Source organism: Molothrus ater, chromosome 2 (genome assembly GCF_012460135.2).
Source record: "Molothrus ater isolate BHLD 08-10-18 breed brown headed cowbird chromosome 2, BPBGC_Mater_1.1, whole genome shotgun sequence".
In the NCBI taxonomy this organism is placed as follows: Eukaryota; Metazoa; Chordata; class Aves; order Passeriformes; family Icteridae; genus Molothrus; species Molothrus ater.
In genome coordinates, this window is record NC_050479.2 from 112,307,278 (window position 1) to 112,327,588 (window position 20,311).

Here is a 20,311-nt window from a genome sequence, read left to right on the forward strand (position 1 = left end):
TAACATCCCACTTCTTGGTTCACAGTATTTTTTAATTAGCTATTGAATTGTCAGCACTAACTGTGGCAATTAGAATGGATGCACTTCAGGATATTGTTTCACTTTCCTCCTGAGACCTGAGGTAACACAGTAATACTGCCTTGGCAACTCTCCCTCCTGCACAGTCACGTTTCCTCTGTATTGTATCTTACAAACAATGCTCACTCTCTGTTTTTAGAGCAGAAACTGCAACACTGGAATTTTTGTTTTCAGATTAACAAACCCAGAAAAACCAGGAAAAAAGACTTTCTAGTACAATGCTGTTTTATGGGAACATGCTAATGGAGTTCCTCAATTCTAAGCGCATTGCTAGACAAGATTTAAAAAAAAATAAAATCTCCCAATAGTTCTCACACATATATGTATCTTAGTAAATCAAAGTTGTGAAACATTTGAAGTCTGTGGGTTTTTTTTCTAAAAATATCTGATATGTAAGAAGGCTGAAATTCATAAATTCAGTAATAAAGCTTGATCCGGAAAATTGGAAGTTGCACCTAGAAGAATTCCACAAATAATGATGCCAGACTCCTAATGGCTTCAGATAAATTCTGAAACTAAGTATCTACAGGACTAGACAAGTAGCAAAATAAAAGTCTCTGCCTGAGGGCTGAGACAGAATAGGAGATGGAATATGCTTAATTTTAATTCAGTAGGAGGCTTTTGTTTTTGTTTTTCATTTAAGATTGGAAAAAGGCAGTCTGTAAGCTCTTTTCAAGTCTGCTCTCCTGACTCTGAAGCTCATGAGGCAGTCTCCAGCTCAAGAGATGACAAATGTACCAGGGGAGGTAAAGCACAAACACTCATATTAAAGTCTCTCCTATTTATCACCATCTCTATCCAGCCAGATTTGAAAGCAATAAAAAACCTCTACTCATAGTGATTGTATTTTTGTGCGTGTTCTAGATTAAGTCCACAAATTTCGTTCATAAAGTGCCACACAATAAACTGAGGTTTTCATCAAAACCAATTCAAATATTTATTTTTAAAGGTGGTAACATGGTCGAGCAAGAAGTACATCATATTTTCTAAGCACATTTTTTTAAAGTCAGAAATACACATTTTGACTTAAATATGGAGTTCAATTTACCTGTACTGATGCACAGACTGCAGAGAATGGTAACATTTATTATTACTGTATGAGATGAACTGCTATATATTTGCAGATGTACACTCTGTGCCATGCCATTAATCTATACAATTAAAGCATGCAAATTTAGCTTGGTAAATATTGGCCCCAGCATGTTCATATTTGCCTGGGCATATTTAACAGCCCTCATAACTTTCAGAGGCTCCTTCAACATTCCCAATGAAGCCACCATCTTTAGAAACAAAATGAAAACCACACAAATATGACAGCAGTCAGGTGGAGATCCTTCAGTCTAAAGCCCAGCCACCTGCAAGGCGTCAAGATTTGGAAATAAGATACACACACAGACATGCACAATTATTATCATGCAAAACTGCTACCACAGTATTCCGGCCCAGATCCCAAACTGGAACGTTTCCTCACTAAACCCACCCCCTAAACTGTGCCACCCTCCATCACAAGCAGTCCAAACTCAGAGCATTCACTGTCCTACAGACACATCAGGCAAAACCAGAATCAAAAGGAGGGCAAACACATTAGGCAGCTGAGCTCATTTCCAGTGATAACACACAACCAGCAAATGCTTAGGTAGATCACAGCCTCCAGGCATCCCTCTCTGCCTGCCTTACTCTGTGGTATCATCCTCCTGCCTCCACGCAGTCATCCTGGAAAGCCTGTGCTTCCCTCGTGGTCTTTAGGGAGCTGGGATGTTTACAAAGCAGTGGAACACTTACAGACACCTCCAGAAGAGTAACATGGCCCTCAGCAAAAAGGGGAAAGCTCCTTCTGAAGAGGATTAACACAACCCTTAAGCCTTTAGCACTAAATATTCCTCTTCAGTAGCAAGCATCTCTGACATTTTTCTAGCCTGACCAAGAGGTCCAGCAGAAGTGAGAGACCTAAAGTCTTTGACCCCCTCAAGGTTGTTTATTCTTCTTCTGGGTCTAGGATTACAGCTCCAGCAGGGCTAAATAAACTCAGCACTGTTGAGTCTTCTCCTTAGATCTGCCAGCTGTGGTGATCAAATCAGCCTGTTTAACTGGGGTAGTTTTGTGTCAACAGCAGGACAAAGAATGACTGAAGTCTGGCTTCTTAAAGGAAATGCCAAAACAAGGATGAGAGAAGAGCCTATTGAAAACCAGGTCTAATTAGTTCTGGTATTAACATGATTGCTTTGTAATGTCTAGACACCATTTTACTTTAGATACACATTTTGTCTTTAGGATGCTATCTGCTTCTGGAGGTTTTTTTTGGTTGGTTTTTTTTTTTTTTTTTTGGACCTGTTGGTCCTCCAGGCTTTTTTACCCATTCATAATTCTTGCTCCCAGTGCTCCAGCACTGTACCACTCTTGCTACCACTCACCACCACCAAACCCAGCTACAGAACTCAGCAGGGGTGGCAAATAAAATCATACAAAGGAAATAAATTATTACTGTCCTGTAAAGAACCAGCCAGCAAATGAGACCATCTGAAGCTGCTGAGTGTCTTCCTATGGCATCTGACAAAGTCCCTGCTTAAATTATTAGCTTCTTTTCACCTGGCAAACCACACAACAAAAGAAACACACCCGTCATGTAATAGTGTGAACAATCCCATTACAAAGAGCTTTGCTTAAGGAGACTCCACAAGGAACCCAGGTAATCCCTGCCTAACCGTCTTGCAGACAGTGATTTTACATTGCTGTTTCAGATCCCTTGTCACCTTGCAAAACAGTGGTTCACAAGACTGTTCCAGAATGGAGGTGTCAGGAACTCTTCTTGGCTCTTATTTTTGCATTCTCTTTGGGTTTCCAGAAACAGATAGGAAAAAAGCCCAACGTGCAGAAAAAGTCAAAATAAGTATTTACAGTAGGCTAGAGAAATGACCTGGCTAAACAGACTGTGCTGCAGGAGCTGCACTGAACCTGGGTGTGCAGGCAGACTTTGCTGGCCTTGGCTTGTGTCATAGAGGAAATCAATCTCCACATCATTTCAGACAGGTCTCATTTTACTGGTTGCACAATCTGTTTCTTTGGAATCTCTTTCCCACAATTTTCTTGAAATTAAATACACATGGATACACCTAATGCATATCCATGGTAAGCCAGGCCACAAGATAACCAAAAAGTTAACAGAACTTCTGCTTTTTGGGGAGGCTTGAAGCCAAATCAAGAGCACAAGGCTACTGGCAGACTGTTCTTCAGACAATATGCTAGTAAAAAAAAAAATTAAATGTACCTCCTACAGTTTCCTTAGTAAAAAACTGTTTCTGCTCTTCTTGGCAAGCTGTTTTCTTCTCAAATATTTAGTCAATGTTCAAATCTGTTAACTCACAGCAACTGAGCAGCCATTAAAAAAACTACTTAAAAAATTGGAAGACAAGTCAGACAACATGGACATGGAGCCAGTATGGCCAAACTACCCTGGAGAAAAGACACTGACAGCCTATGAAAAAGAAAAGGCAGTAAAACACACACGAGCTGCCTGAAAAAGAATCCACTATTTGTCAAATAAAACAAAGCCTATATTTTCCACAAAAATAAATAAATAAGGTAGCACTTTGGGAAACTACCTTCCAAAAGCAGTTCCACAGCAGCTAAAAAACAACCTATAAAAGTAGAGATGCCTTCATGAATCAAGGTGTAGAGGACAAAACCTGGCTGGTGAGGGCACTAAACTTACCAACCATACCTGCCAGAGGTTTAATTTACACGAGGAAAGTGTTGATTACTGAACTAGAGTAAAGTAACAAAGCTTTCCATCTGTGTTCTACATAAATGAATCACAGACTGGAAGAAGAACAAAAGTCAAAGCTATTTAGCTGTACTGCAAAGGTTTTTATCAAGCACGATGAAGTTAAACAAGTATCTTTCCTATCCAAGAGTCTTCTTTCATAGCCAAGAGCCACCCAGCTTCCCTTATTGGCTGTTATTGTGGAATACCTTCATTTATTTAGTTGTCTTCCACATTATTGATCAACATCCCTATTGCATATTGATCAAAGGTTTTTAATATGTTTCGCTCAAATAATGTTAACTTAATTATTCTTGCCTTCAGTCAGCCTTTTTTGAATGAATTAATTTTTAAGTTTTTTCAGAGAATGAAAAACTATTTCTAATTGTTATGACGTTATGCCCCTGTACTGATGACAAAAAGGTTATCAATTTTAAAATGACCTCTATACCAACAGAAAACAGAGAAACCACTTTACTGGAAATCTTTCACATTGTGATACAAATGATAATCCAGTCACAGCAAGGGCCACTGCCCTGTGAGCAACTGGAATGTTACACTGAACAATGAGACCACTAAGTCTTCTTAAATCACAAGATCTGGAAAATATATTCCTCATTCACTGAATAACAACGGATGCATTATATTTAGTTTTAGACATTTGATTCTTATCTTTTCAACAAAAAGCCTTCTAAACTGAAGGCTGCAGGCAGAGCTATATGCTGTAGGTGTGCTGCTGGTCTAAGTGGAGATGCAGATGGCACAAAAGCTGCAGAGGGAATGGCAGAAGTTTTTGGAGGCTACACTGTACAAACAGGATTGGAAACCCAACTACTACTGAAGCAGAAGCCATACAGACACAGCAGACAGCTTAAGATAAAAACTTCTTCAAAAATATGAATGGATTCCATTTAATTTCAAATAACTGGACAGGTAAACATCTAAAAGCAGGGGAGTCTGTGTCACATGAGGGTGGTGGAAAAGAAACATAATCCACCTGCTCAGTAACTCAGGAAGAAAGGGAAATTTAGGTCAGCAAAAGCCCTGGAATTTATCACCTAGAAAGTGAAAAAACTGAGTCACAGCAAATTTGAATAAAGTCAGGAACACCACACACACAGTGTCCATTGCTGGTAATACACCAGTGTGACCAACAAATCAATTATGCATGTGAGAATATTGTGGAGAAAGTCTGTACCTTTGTTACGTGTTTGATGGAACCAACTGTGAGGTTTCTTCGATGATGTTTTATGCCTGGGAGATCCCAAAGGTGATCCAGCACAGCCTCTCCTTCTTCTAGTACATGTCTTCGACCCTGGAACTTTGGTTTCTCATAAAAAATCCAACTGCAATAATGATAAAATCAACTGAGTCATTGCTGGTAGAGCATATCTGATGGAAAGCCCAGGAAAAAGCTTTTCTTACCAAGACAAATATCATATCTTTCTTATGCTGTCCCTCAGTGGTCAAATTCACTTTGGTATTGCAAAGTAAAATACACAGTTCTTCTCCAGGACAAAATATAAAATAAAAATGCAGCTAAACTACAATGTGAATGAGCAGCCTTATTTTACCAGGCCAAATATACTAACTGTCACATCAAAACGTGTCCTGCTCAGGCAGACACTATGAAAGGCAGAAAACATACTAATAATGGCATTCAGAATTCCTTAGGATGTGAAAGAAATGTATGCAAAACCACATAAGGCTGCCTGAAAACTGCATAAATGTGACATGCATGGCTGACAGTCAGAAACATTCCCTGTAAGCCACACCAATTAAATTCCAATGCAACAACTGACACAGACCTGGTCCCAGCTTCCCAAAGCAAATTGAGGAACACTTGCAAACTTAAGGTCCTTGTATATATCCTTCAGTAGCCACATTCCTTTCAATGCCACATTAAAACCAGCAGCTGAGAATGTTCATTTCATGGTCCTTTTGCATCAGCTACTGTATAATGAAACTGAACTGTAAAAATCCACCTTTTTTTTTTAGTACACATATTTCTAGCCATGATTATGGCTGCACTGGCTCAGCACTTCAGGCAAGAGCTCTAAACTCACTTGTGGCTCTATTAGAAACTGCTGTTTGAAGCCAGCTCCCAGGAGAAACAATGTATTTTTTTAGTGCAGCATTTAAACTTTGTTTTATGCTTTTTCACTGGTTTCAGTCTAATTATAAAGCAAGAAAAAGACACTACTGCAGATGGGTCATGTGTCATAAATAAAAGAAATAAAAACAGAAGAGGAACACACAGGCAGTCTTTTGGAAAGACTCTATTTAAATATGACCTGGATTTCTTACCATCCTCTAATTATCCTAAGTACTGTTCCAATGGGAAAGATCCATGATGAGGCATCTAGCACATCTGAATGAACTTCTTGTTTACTTTTGTTGCCACAAGTATCATAAATAATAATCTGAAACAATACACAATGCATGCAAATGAGGGCCCATTTCAACACAGAGCACAGTTAGTTTTTTTTGCTTGCAATTTGTGCCCACTCAACTGAGAGGCTGCACAGTTTCTTCCTTTATGAAACACTACTCAATGAGAACAGTTGCTGAGAAAGACAGTAAAATTACTAGTGGCAGGATTTTAAATAATATATTCTCACTATTAGCTGGGGGAAGCACATGCTATTAATACATAAAAATACAGAAAATTAGACTAACAACTTTAGATGCTTTCCTTTCAAAAATTGCAGTATTACAAATTATTCCATGTATCATCTTGATTTATATGACACAAACTCTGCTTACCTTCCCTGGTCTTGGGTTGTATTTGAGACTTGACCTGTCAATGAGGTTCTGAAATTAAAAGGACATGGCAAACAACTATTAACAGCTACAACAGTGACACAAAACACAGGCAGATTATTCTGGGTCCACTATTCCTGTACACGTCCACAACTGTCTTTAGTAGAAAAAAGCAAGATTTGTTTCACTGCCATTCAGAGCTGGTGTAAATTATTTAACAGGGTCAATCAGCAGAAAGCAGCATGTGCTAGAAAGGAAGAGCTGTCATGGAAGTTATAACCTTTACAAATGTATTACCCCTTCCCAGCAAAAAATAAACTGCATTTCTTAACAGAGAAAAGAACAAAAGATACATCTAACACAGACTGGAGTATTCACAACATCGTGGAAAGACTTCTTCAGTTACACACTTGGTCAATGTGGCACTTTCAGATTCTAAATAGGGGAAGAACTCTTTCCATATCCTCATTTGCCATTGCTTTAAGCAAACTAAAAAAAGAAATCCCAATCTATGGAAGCAGCTATGTTATCTACTTGCTAAGTGAGCTATAGTTTGTAGAAGACACTGTGATGAAACAATCAAAGAGCCCAGTAAGCTGATATTTTTTTGACAAGACAACTCTATTAATCTCAGAAGTGAAAGAAGCAAAAGAACAATTTTCATATAAAAGACAATTCCATCATCTTCAGGTTGATATGTCCTTAACAAGGAGTTGTGCTGTCTTGTGCTATAATAGAGACTTTTTATTATGCATATTTCCCTATTTTACCTTCTGTTCACGTATTCTGTTTTACAGTTAAATCACTTTCAGCTGTGTGCTGAACCAAGACTTATCTTTTAAAAGTTATTTTATCAGAAGACTTTTTTTTTTTTAAACTATGAAAAAAAAGCCTAATAACTTCTGATAAAAACTTTTGATTACTTTTTATGACAAAAACTTAATTAAAAGGTAGAAAGGAGGATAGGGAGGCGAGAACTCTGAATCTGGGCTAATCACTTTGATTATAAATATCATGTGACATGACATCTTACCGCTGTCAATTCTCCCAGTTTTGGCACAGTGTTGTTTTGAAACCAGTGAATCTTTGGCTGCAGCATATCCTGAAGAAAGCTTCCAAACCTGGGCTCCTTTTCAGAAGAGCTTTTTCTGGCAGATTTCAAGTACTGGTAGTACACACTTGTAGGAGGCTGTGTTACAGCAGCGTCAGCTTTCTCTGGAAGTGGTTTACAAGGTGTCTGACTGGGAGAAGACACGTCTGGAAACTGCTCTGTTTGCTCCTGTGAGTCAAGCTGCTCTTCTGAAAGAAGAAATGATTGTTCAAGAAAAGATCTACTTTGGTCATTTGATTGAGGGGTTGCGTTAAAATTCCCTCTGCACTGACTGGAAAGGCAGTTGTCTTCTCTCTCAACATCAAGAATATCTTCCTCATATGAAGGTTCTTCCTCCTCTTCCTCCACCCCATCCTCCTCGTCCTCCTCCTCTTTGCTGAAGCGGGCAGTGAACTGCAGGCGCTCGGACACCGACTGGAGGAGGGAAAGCACAGAAGCGTGCTCAGAGCTGTCTTTGGAGACTCCCCCAGCACGGCTTTCTGGAGACACGTCTGTGGACAGCACATCTTCCTGGGAGCTGTCGTCCTCGTAGATGGGGGACAGAGAGAAAGGATAAACCCTGTAGCGCTTGGCCTCCACGCTCAGGAAGGACTCTGAGCCTCGGCTCTCTGCTGCTTCGCTCACCTTGCTGTCCTGCCCAAAACGACACACTGACTCCTGCTTGTGCCTTGCTCTAGCATGCCTTAGATCATCTCTATCATCTGAAGGCAAATCAGAAGGAGAAAGAGAACAAGTTTGCATCTCATCAGTTGAGACGGATTTGTTCTCAGTTTGAAGAGCACCTTCATAAATGATGGTAAAAGAATTGTTTTCCCACTGTTCAATTAGTGGAGAAGAGGCCAAAAGTTCTGTTGGTTCCTTCATGTCATTGCTGCAGTCCAGGCCATTTTCTTCAAGCTGATCATTTCTCTCCATGTCTTGACCCTTGATTTGTGCCAGCTTCAGATTCCCATTATTTTGGGCAAAGACTGTGTTGAAGCAGTGTTTCCCTTCACTGGCCTCTCCAGGAACAGATGGTTCAGGTACCTTGGACTGTGTATCTAACCCAGAATTAACCTCTGCTCCAGTATTTGCCCCTTCTACTAGCTCCTCTTCACTCTCCACTGCCTTGGAATTTTGTAAGGTTGCTTCTACTTGTACAGGTACTTCCTCTGCAGCCTCTTTCCCACAGTGTTCATACAGACTATCCTCTGCATTGCTTTCCAGAGACATCTGAGGGCTGCTTTTATCTTTGGAGTCACTCTGCAGGCTGATACATTCTTCACCACATATAAAAGATGACAAATTAACATTTGCAGCTAGCAGCAGTGTGCACTCTGGCATATTTGTATTATTGCTTGAACCTTTTAACTGCAATGGCAAAAGTGTTTCTTCAGCCACAGCAGCATCTCTATCTATAAAATGTAGAGTTCCATCAGATTTTCTACTTATTGCTGATACTTGGCCACACATTTCCGCTGCAGCCAGATGGTCACACACCCTTCCATTGTGCCTCTCTTCTGCTGGTGTCAGAAGATCTGATTCTGGCCTTGCTAAACTGCCAGAGGGAAGAAATCCATTTGTTTGAGGAGTAATTTCATTATTTGCTACTTTTTCATCTTTTTGGGGACAACCTATGCCATTTTCCATACAATTTGGAAGCAAAGGAGGACCCGAGCAATCTGTCTTTTCACAGTTTACAGCTACAGTCTGAGTTGCAACCACTTCTGTTGGTTCCTGAGTGTTGGCAGGAAACTTCATATCCAGACTTAAAGTCTTTGGCATTTCAGCCTCAGGTTTAGGCTGAACATTTCCAGAAAGTGTTTTCCTCTCAGTGCCTTGCTGCTGATTGGATGCCAGTTTCTGTATGGCTGAGTTAATGACACCATCAACTGTTTCTTTTGCTTTTAGTTCTAGTGCCCTGTGTAGGTCAATTTTATCAGGAATGGAAGAGAGTATCTTTTCATCTTGATTATTTGTATCCACTCTTTCATTTCCTGTAAACGAAGATGAGCCTCCTCCACTGGGCTCATTAAAATCTTCTAATGATTGCACAGCTGACTGGATTTCTCCTGCTGCCAGCTGTACACTCTCAGCCTTCTGATAATTTGTAATATCCATATTTATTAAACTATCCTTGCTCCCACAAAGCTGGCAGACACCAAAGGCCTTCTTTTGCTATTATTTCTTCTGTAGCCAAGTGTAAAACCAAGTCCACAACTTCTTCAGCTTTCTTCAGCAAAACAGCAGCATCTGGGAAAGAAGAACATTCTTGTCCTTTCCCAGAACAGAGACCATTTGCCTGGGCAGGTGCAGCAGTTTTTTGGCCAGAAGGAGCTTCCAAAGGAGCAGAAGCACCAAGAATCACCTGTCCCACAGCATCCCTGCAGACAGTCTCAGAACGGGCTGACTCAGACGCAGTTTCCAAAGATATCAAGGGACAGATGGGTGATGGCACTGCCTCTGCCAGGACACTGCTGTCAGCCTGTTGAGTGCAAAAGGCCTCATCTGCCCCATCACTAGCTCTGTGACTGGAAGAATTACTGCTCCCCTGACCAGTGCTAGACATCTGCAAGGCAGAAACAGGAAGACTGGAGGCTTCTCTGGATACCAGAGGAGGAGAAGTGGGCCTGGAGATGCAAACAGCCTCTGCATCTACTCCATCAGCACAGCTATCAGGCACAGGAGGAGTAATCTCAGTTTCCAGAGAATTTGCTGGCCACAAAGTTCTCAGGTCTCTTGAGCAAGGTGGCTCCTTGGTCATCCTGTTCACAGGGATTATTCTCCCAGACTCTGCAGCTGGAAAAATAAAGGCGTCCTTTTCAGAAGCACCAATCTGGCCATTTTCAGAGTTAGTGGCAGAAGGCAGGATTTTTCCTTGTTTGTCAGATGAAGAATCAATTACTGTGGGTGATAGCCTAAGTGTATTGCTGTTTTCCTTCTTGGAAGAAAAATTAATGCACCTGCTTTCAGAAACAGGTGGAGATTCAGAAATTAAGTCTACTTCATCTTTTTCACAGGTGAAAGCAGAATGGTTGGTCAAAGGCTTTCCTTTAGATCTCAAGGCAGAATGAGGAACCATAATAGAGGTAGACTTGTGGGTTGGAAGCACTGCCAGCTCATCAAAATGTGTTTTCACACTTTGACATCCATGTGCACATGGTGACACATTGGCAAGGTTTTCCACTGCAACCTCAGACAAAACCTTCATTGTTTCCTCACTCTCCTTTCCTGGACAAGGAAAACCAGTCTGCTGTGTGGCAGTATCCTTAGAATTCTCCATGTGGATTAGCCCATGGCCATTTTGTACATGCACTGCTTTCCCTGACCCACTCAGCTCTTCATTACAAGTCCCCCTGCCCATGACTGTATCTTCATCATGTCCAATAAATGACACCGAAGCAGTTAGATTGCCTGTGGCCAAGCACTTTCTTCCTTTGGATTCCATGCTGAGTGAAGTGACAATTTTCTGTGCATCACCATTTCTTGGATCACCATCTTTATTGTCACTCCTGGTCTGCTGATCTGCTTTCTGCTGAAATGTAGTGGTACTGAAATGAAGCCTCTGGACATCCAATGTTTGCTCTGAGTGATTATTCACTTGATGATTGCAGCAAAATTCTCCCTTCCCCTCTTGCAGTTCTTTGTTAACAGTCTTTCTTTTTGACTTAGGTGAATGTAAACAATTACCCTGTATTTCTTTTGGGGACTCTTTATTACATTTACTACAATGATTTTCTTTATCAAACTTAGAAGTGGCATTTTTGTCTGTCTGAAAGAGAGTTTCTGCTTCTCCTGGCAGTCCATCTTCTTTTCCAACCAAGTCATTTGCAGAAGTGACTTTAAGGGAATGAGTACTCTGAGAAGTGGAATTGGTTAGGATCCCACTGTTTCTACCACTAAATGGCAATAATGAATCTAGTGAATACGTCCTTTTAACTTTTGTTGCACCTAAAGTAGGTGCATTTCTTAAGTGCAACTCATGACATGATTCAGTGGATGAAGTTGTGGCCTTTGCAGTTCTTTCATGTTTACTTCTGCCCAAGCAATGCTGAGCTTTACCAGACTGTTTGCTTCCCACTCTAACTGCAGAAGAATTTAACATGGCATCATCTTGGTGATCTTTACCCTCATCTCTTCCATTTTCTTCTATTAGGCATCCTGATTTCACAGACAGAGTTGTCTGGACTTCTCCATTTTCTTTGACTGTTGAAGCATTTCTGTTCTCAGGACTTTTTTCTCCTTTTCCAGTTTCTGACTGGTTCCTCAGGAGCTGCCTGATCCTTGCAGAACCCCGATATGTTGCATATGTGACTGCGGGTGCCTCCAGCTTCCGTCGTGTCTGCCTGGAACAAGGATCATCAATATCAGACAGGACAGAAAATAAACTGCTGGCATAATAATAAAGTTTAGCACTAGCTGTAGATGATGTAAAATACTGCTTCATTCCACAGGTTAGCACAAAACATAGATTGCACTCAACACTATTTTCCTCCCTCTTCTGCTGAATAGAGGTTTGTGTGACAAATGATATGGACACCACCTTTTATCAAAAAAGACAACTTATAGTTTAAGTAAAAAAGTAGATGCTGGCTTAAGCAACTTCTATCATTTATTTTGTACCAGGCAAGGGAATTCTGACAAGTGTCACTGCAAGGCAACATTTGCAGAGACATAATCAATCATCCTGTTTTGAAGATGTTTGATGCTACACATTAAAACTGAAGAAAATTTACTGTACTAACGTTCATTAAAATATTGAATTGAAATTTAAACTTTTACCCAAGTTCTAACATATTGTCAAAAAACAGGAGGAAGAGGAGAAAAACATGGGGAAAAAGGAAGTATATAACAGGGGATGCTTTTCTGAACCACAGCGTAGTAAGGAAAGAGATTGAATGGGTAAGAATGAAGACCTGGAGGGAATACCAAAATGGGAAAACTAGACATTTTACAAGGAATTGATAGATCTAGCTATTCATTAGTCTTAAATTTAGGAGCAAAAAACAGTGAATGAAAAAACTAAGAAATGAAAGAAACACCACAGAGGAACTGTGATCCCGCTCCTTCACTGCTCTTTCTCATAATACTGAAAATAAGTTCAAAGCCTGTCACTTTCAATTTTCTGAAGTTTTTCCCCTTTCTTAAAACTATGAGACATCACAAATACTCACCTTTGTTTCAAATGCTTTTCTCTTTCCCCCCTATTTTTCCGCCTGTTAAAGAATTCTTGCAAAAATCAGTCACTGTCAGCTTTTCCATTCTTCACCTTAAGACAAAGTAGATGCTCAGACTAGACTTGAACTCCCTTCTGCCTCAGCCTCCACTTAAACTAAGAAGAAACCCTTTCAAAGTCTGCCCTATATCTGATAACACAGGGAATGCTGGAATCAGCCATTCAGCTGTCTGGAAAATTGTCCTACTCATTTCAGGAGACTCTCTTGGGCAAAAAAACAACAACAAAAAAAGGTGTTGGCTAAGATTTTGATTTCTAATATAAAAGCATTGCGACATACAAAGATAGCTTAATAGCTTCTAAAAGCTCTTTGCATCTTCCCTAATTTGTACAATTTGTTTAGAAGTTGTTACAGCTCTAGAGTTGAGAACAAATAATTTTAGTAAGAAATAAAAAATAAATTTACTAAGGAAAGTGAAACATCGGAGTATCACTGAGTAACTGTAACTTCAAATCTCATCTGTATGGATTCTGAGCATATATTCTCTAAAAAAATGGAATGGATTCACCAATCTAAAAATAGAATCTATTTTCTGGCAAGATTTTAGAGGTCAAGATTCTTACTTCACTTTTAATTTTATTTTGAAGAGACAACTTATTGCTATTTAAAATCACAAGTAAAGAATATACACAGAGTACAAGTGAACTAAATGTGGAATTATTCAAATGCATAAACATTAAAAGAGATATATAAACAGTCATTTATATGCATGTTTTACATTGTCAAGTACCTTTAGGCTAATGCCAAAATATATTAATGTGGGCATTCAGACTTTGTGAGAACTTGATTTGTATTGGGATTAAATTCACTGTCATCTCTGATGGAGCAAAAGCTCAATATAGGGTTTGTTGGCCAGGTATATTAAGTCACAGAGGAAACAGGAAAGTCCAGTATAAATAGCACATCTCTCAAGTTGCCAAGTTAGATGCCTACATTTAGCCTTCTATAGCACCAGTTTGGTTTATACCAGCAGTGGTAGCTGCTAAACATCACACACTCCATTTGTAAAAATGGCTGAATTGAGGATTCACAATCCTCCAAAGAAACATAAACATTTCTGAGCGAAAAAAAAAACCAAAACACAGTGGAGAAAAAAAGGTAGTAAAAAATATTATTGCTTTCTACAGAAAATTTTATTCATGTATTTTCTAAAACTCCAGAGATCCTAAAAATGTGAGGGGAAGGATTGAGTTGAGTTCTGCAGTGCAGTATATTTACTCAGCATCAATCAGAGTCATACTAAAAATAAGTCTTAAGAATGTAAGACCTGATCATGCTCTTATTTAGAATTAACCTCACTGAATAACCTTTCCTGCTTTAAATAATCACTATTAAGCTTTTACAAACTGCAGCTCCTCTATACTTTGCCCAACCTCAAAAATAAAAAGTTGGCCTACAAGTGCCCTGAATCCAGATGAAATTTCTTTTAAGAAAACAAGCAGAACACATATTGGTACCATTTCTCCAAAAGAAAAAAAAAAAATTATGGATTCTTGTACAGACCAACTGTAATGACACGTTTGAAGTGAGCACGTAAATGGTATTGCAAGATGCCAAACACTCATTTCCACCAAAACCAAGGCATGACTATGAATCAACAGCTTGACAAGAACTAGCTTTTACTGAGTGTCTTTTACTTCATGGTTGGTATTTTTGTGTGATATGCAGTGGGGAGAATTCAGATTTATGTACAAACATGTGCTGAGAACCAGTATTCCAGAAGAAACCTGGAACATACCTTTCCAGTTGTCTTCTGTACCCAAATTTGCCTTTGAATTTTTTATGTGAACTCAGAAATTCTGAAACCCAAAGCATCCAGATATGGGATGAATAGGTAAATTTTTCAGAAGGGATGCCAAGGAGAAGCCAGCATGATTGGGTTCTATATCTACACTGACTGGAACTACATATCCCCCCAACATTTATTACAGAAGGCCAGACAAAAAAAAACCATACTCAGAGGCTTCTTTTTGCCTATGTGGCAACCTTTATAATTTCTCCCAATTCTTTTTGCTCTCCATTTGTCTTCTGAGGGAATTTTATGCTCCAGTTGAGCAATCTGAAGTCAGAAGACTCCAAGCCTTTTGCCCCTTGGAGAATTGTGCACAAACCCACATCTGAGGAGCACTGGCTCCAGCCCCTCTGCAGCTGCAGAGCCCCAGCCTGTGCCAGGGTCTCCCAACACACAGCTCTGCTCTCCTGCAGGCTTCACAAGACTTTTGTCAGTGAGCTTTATTTTCAACCAGAACCAATCTATCCTCCACAGACAAGGCAACTTCAGGGTCCCTGACCTTTGATAAAGAATTTGCTCCTCAGCATGTTATAAAAAATTTTATCAGCAACCTTTTAGTCCTAATGCATTTCCTTGCAGAGCACACAGAAGCATATTCACTCTGAATGCTCCCATGCAACAAGACATTTAAAAAATGAAAACCCATGTTCCTATGCAACACCAGCAACTCAGCTGTAAGTCTTATGAAACAAATTTAGAAGCAGGCTGTGCCACAAAAAAAAAAATCTTCTGATAGTGTCACTGGAGACTTGTTTCATTTCTGATCAGCAAAAGAATGTCAGGTCAGAATTTACCTTAAAAACTCCTTGCAAAATTTTTTTTCAGCTCATGTGAGGATGCAGATGAAAGCCTGATTATACAAAGAACCCAGTGTGCATTTGTCACATATTTCAAATAGTAGGAGATTCCTTCTTTCCTGTCCTCACAGGAAGCCATTCAATTCCCTATAAAGCCTTAAATCAGTTTCACAAAAGACTTTGACAGCAACAAGAGAAGATGTCAACATGAGTTATGTTATATTTGTCAAAAGTAGGTGCTTGTAGATATTTCTTCTATTGTGAAAAATATATAAAAAGTTAAAGGGGGACTAACTCAAGGAGAGGGGAACATGTTCTGACATCTTATATGACAGACATCTTGTGTAACTTGCCCAAGTGGCAGTGGTTATAAAACAGTGTTGTTGATTTGGAAGGCCAGAAGCAGGAAGAAACCTGCTACCTTAAATGCCTCATCCAGTGCACCCATAAAGAACACATTGTCTGCATTTTTCAAGTGTTTGCAATTGAGATGGCAATCCCTCCAAACCTGCTTGTACCACACAATAATACAGAAAGCAGAGAGCCCTATACATTTTCCAAAAGGTGGAGGCAGACCACACAGGCTGACAGAGCATCTCAGACCCCTGGCAGCACAGTGCATCTCCACAGCAGGACACTGCTGCCCAGTCTGCCTCTCTCAAAACATGCCATGGCGAATTTTCCCTCTTACCTCACTCTTCCAGATGTTTTCTCTCCAGTGCAGCAGTCTGCTGCTTTTACAAGCATATCTGTACATGATTCCCCCAATCACTTCTCATAGACCTCACAGAGGGAGCTACCAGAGGGATCTGCAGCCTACAGGCTGAAAACCACTCATCTAGATTTGGTACTTGTGACTTCTGGCTACCCCTCTCTGACCATCTTAAAATTACACTGTTGTTTATTATAATTTTATTCCACTTAGCTTTTATTCCAGTGTATAGTTAATTGACAGCTTTTAAAAAAAATATTAAAAAATGAAGTTAAGGTACTTCATTTGGAAATGTCCTGAAGTCACTTTGAAACACCTTCTGGTAGAACCCAGCTTACTCAGCCAGCTGGTTTCTATGCTCATGTAAGGTATTAATAAATGGGAAAAATGAAAGACTTGCTGAAAAAAAGACACTGAGGGCTAACTGAATAGTTGCCATACACAACTTAGATGAAAGAAAATTTTTTAGCCAGAGGGGATAGCTTCATGATATAAATCCGCAGTCTGAAATACTTAGTGTCCTGGGACGTCACAATGTATGTTTGAAAAGGTCAAAAGTTTGATTGAACAAAGTGATTTACACGCAGTTGATTCTGCAGGAAATTTCAAAGCTAATGTTCCATAAGGCAATTAAGAGCCAATGACAATTTTAATAAAAGCAAACACAGTCTCTGTGACCTTGGAAGGAATGTTTTTCCTTCCCCTTGCCCTTTAGGGCAGTACTTCTTGATTATCTCCCACATCTGGGAAAACCCACTCTTTGAGTCTGGAGGAAGAGAGCACACATCAAGGCTGACCCAGAACACCAGAGGCTGCGAGACCAAGACCAGCACAAAGGGATCACTCCTAGCCCTTCCTTGCCCCACTTCCCCAGTACCTGGCAGCAGCCAGCCTTCCTACCCCACGCCTGGGGGAACTGTCCTCACCTGCTGCCCCTCCCTTTTCCTCTGTCCCGCTCTGGGATTCAGGCGCCAGGACTCGCCCCTCCCAGGGAGCAGGGACAAGCAGAGCCGCTGCTGCTTCTCGCTGCCGTGCAAGAGCTGGGGACAGCAGCTGAGGACAGGGCTCCCCTTAGTTTCTCATTTTAAGGCTGAAGGAAGCCACTCCTCTTGGCCTCTTCTGAGATGTAATGAGGAATCAAAGCCAGGACATTCCTTTACACTCTTGAAGCAAGAGTGCAGCTTCAAGTGGGGTAGGAAAAGCAAAGGGTTTGACTCAGTTGAATACATTGCACAGTTGAACAACTCTACCAAAAAAAAAGTTCAGTGAAGAAAACAATCCAGTGAATTAGTTTTTGACTTAATTTATTTAGCTCAGTTTTCCATCACACATCTGCTAAGAATTACTCTTAAAATATAAAGTTTCATTCTTCAGAAACAGAAAAATCTTTGCTTTGGCACCAACAAGAACCTTTCCTTTGGACCACATCCCATCTCTGGTAGGCACCCCTCTCTGGCAGGTAGAGAAATGCTTTGAGGTCTGCATTTCTCCCACAGCACAGCCCTGAGAGTGACCACTCTCTACAGTTCACCCAGGAAATCAGGGGCAGGATGATCCTGCTCCTTCCCCAGGGACAGCCTTCTAATTTTGGGTGGTATTTGGCTGACCTAGAAGGGTGGAGCTGCCCAGGTAGCTTATGCCTCCCCTAAAGTGGCAGCAGGTCACTCTCAGCAATGACTCCCTGCCCACCAAAGCACCAGCAACTGAACAACACTGCATTTCCATGGCCAGAAAGCCACCAAAAGATCAACAAATCAACACCAACAAATACAGGAGCAGCAGCTTCCCCACTTCTCCTCAGGAATTACCTGATGAGACCACTGCTTGGAATTAAGTGATGAATTTCTGTTCATTCACTCCTGATTTTCTGCCAAAGGCATCTATAGGGAATGATGAATGTTGTTGCTACTTACTGAAATCAAACCACAATACACAACAAATCCATCAGACAAATTAATGCTGTGTTTTGTTATCACCACAAGCCTGCCTCTGACAAGCAACACAAAGGAGAATTACAAGCTCTGAAACAAACCTATTAACGAGAATTATGTAAGCTTGAAGGATTTTATCAGATGCATTTCTATCAAAATAAAAGGGCAGGATTTGCTGACAGTAGCAAGGTGGGAAATACTAATTGCTAATACTAACATACATCAATTAGATATATAACAACAGGTTTACTGGACCTAAAAATAAAATAAATAATAATAAAAAAATACCTCACAGGACCCACTAATGTATAACATAATAGAACTGTAAACAGACTGAAATTTCCTTCTCCTTAGGGCTACCTCCCTTCTGAATGAAATTGCTTGCAATGCTCTCACTAAGTTATTCCTAGTACCTAGCCCTTAGTAGGGTGTGAAATTTAAATGCATGTTTTGAGCATCGGCTTTGGAAATCACTCCCACCCCTTTTTCTACCTACAGGAAGAAAATCCTTGCAGTTGTGGGGTTCTGAGTTTTTTCTCACATCCATATCTACAAGGTTCATAACAGAAGGAAGAAGATGGGATCTTAAAATACTTTGCTGAATTCAGGTATTACTGTATTAAGCAGGATTACTTAATCAAAACATTTAGAGTAAGGAAAATTTTGATTTTTTTTCTCTTCAGCTATGTTCAGCAATGCAATAAAGCTCCTCCTTGCTGAAGTCCAGAACAAGCTGTGCAGTTTCACAAGCACTATTGTTCTGCACACCACTATTTGTAACATCCACTTATTGTTACTGGATATTAAAAAAAAAAAATCAAGTGGAAAATAGACAAATGGCAAGCAGTCAATGGAACAGATGCGGGTCATATGTCTTTGGGGCAGGAGGAAAACACCAAAGTTCTGTCCTCAGTCACCTGCACAAGGTACCACTCATTACTATCACTGGGATTCTTGAGAAGATGGCAGCTATTCACTGCAGGAAGTCCATTCTCAATTTTGAGGACAAATCACTGCTTTTTGTGACAGGCAATATATATAAAAGTGCAAGAATTTTACTTTATAGGAAAGAAAGATAATGGGGCAAATCTGTGTTTTATATTTGTCACCTACTTCATGAAATCATCATCTCTCTCATGTAGAGTCTCAGCAATGAGAAATGAGGTGAAGTGCACCCCCACTGTTCCATGGTTTTATTTTTAGGGCTTATTTCATCAGCTAAAGGTTGTCTTTAAAACCCAAGAGTAAACACAAAGTTTTTACTTTTATACCTACCAGTCAGTCACAGGGGACTATTCTACCCCGAAGCTGCCATCTTACCTAAGTAAGAGGGTTTTTCTACTCTAAGTAGCAAATACCCTACTTTGCAATTGCTTGCTCCCTTTCACTTCTTCAAGGCAAAGAAACCTTCAACCATCCCAGAGAAATGGAAGACTGAGGGATGAAATAACTGGAGACTGAGCCCAACTCTCCTCACCCATCTTCTGTGCTGCAATTATTGTCTCTAGATTGTTGTCTAGAGACTTTGCCAAATGTATCATGGTCTTGTCTTTTGTGCTCCTCCTTTACCACTTGCCACTGTTGGGATTAAAGGAGCAAAAGCCTTTGAGGTACAGATTACCTCTGAGCCAAGCAGCCAGGGTGATGGAGGAATAAATAATGTGACCTACACATTTTGTCCCTCAAAAACATGTACTTCCACAGACTGAGCTCATGAATTCCACTTTCCTTGGCCCAAGGCCTGGAAACTCAAGTCTTTACCAAGTGCCAGACCTCCCACTGAGGGCAAAATTAACCTCAGTTTACAGGTCAGAGCACTCTGATATCCTTGAATTTCAGCAAATATTGCTTTAAGGATATGAGGAGAATGAGGTTGCCTGAGTAGAGGCATCTGAGACCATCTGGTAGGTTTTTGAAATCTGAAAGGTTGTTTGGTTTAGGCTTTCTTTTTTTTATACAACTCTAATGGGGATTATGCAATCTAACATCCATTCCTCTTCCACTTATCATTGCAACCTCCTCACTAACCAGAGACAGTCCCTAATGCAGTATTTCACTGCAGTGTAGAATTAACAAATTCATTTACATCTTCCTCAGGACAAAGGAAACTCCTGTAAGATTAATAATGCAGTGGTCACAAGGATTTGTAAA

The 20,311-nt window shown here is 40.1% G+C and overlaps 1 protein-coding gene across 1 annotated transcript in view; it reads right to left on the reverse strand.

Annotated features, from left to right (window-relative positions):
- The window catches only part of CRYBG3 (crystallin beta-gamma domain containing 3), an 80,805-nt gene that overhangs the window by 31,867 nt on the left and 28,627 nt on the right, over positions 1 to 20,311 (reverse strand). Inside the window, 5 exon segments of the mRNA XM_036381089.2 lie at positions 5,037 to 5,184; positions 6,146 to 6,261; positions 6,605 to 6,652; positions 7,635 to 9,857; positions 9,859 to 12,037. Of these exon segments, the coding sequence (XP_036236982.2) occupies positions 5,037 to 5,184; positions 6,146 to 6,261; positions 6,605 to 6,652; positions 7,635 to 9,857; positions 9,859 to 12,037 (4,714 nt within the window).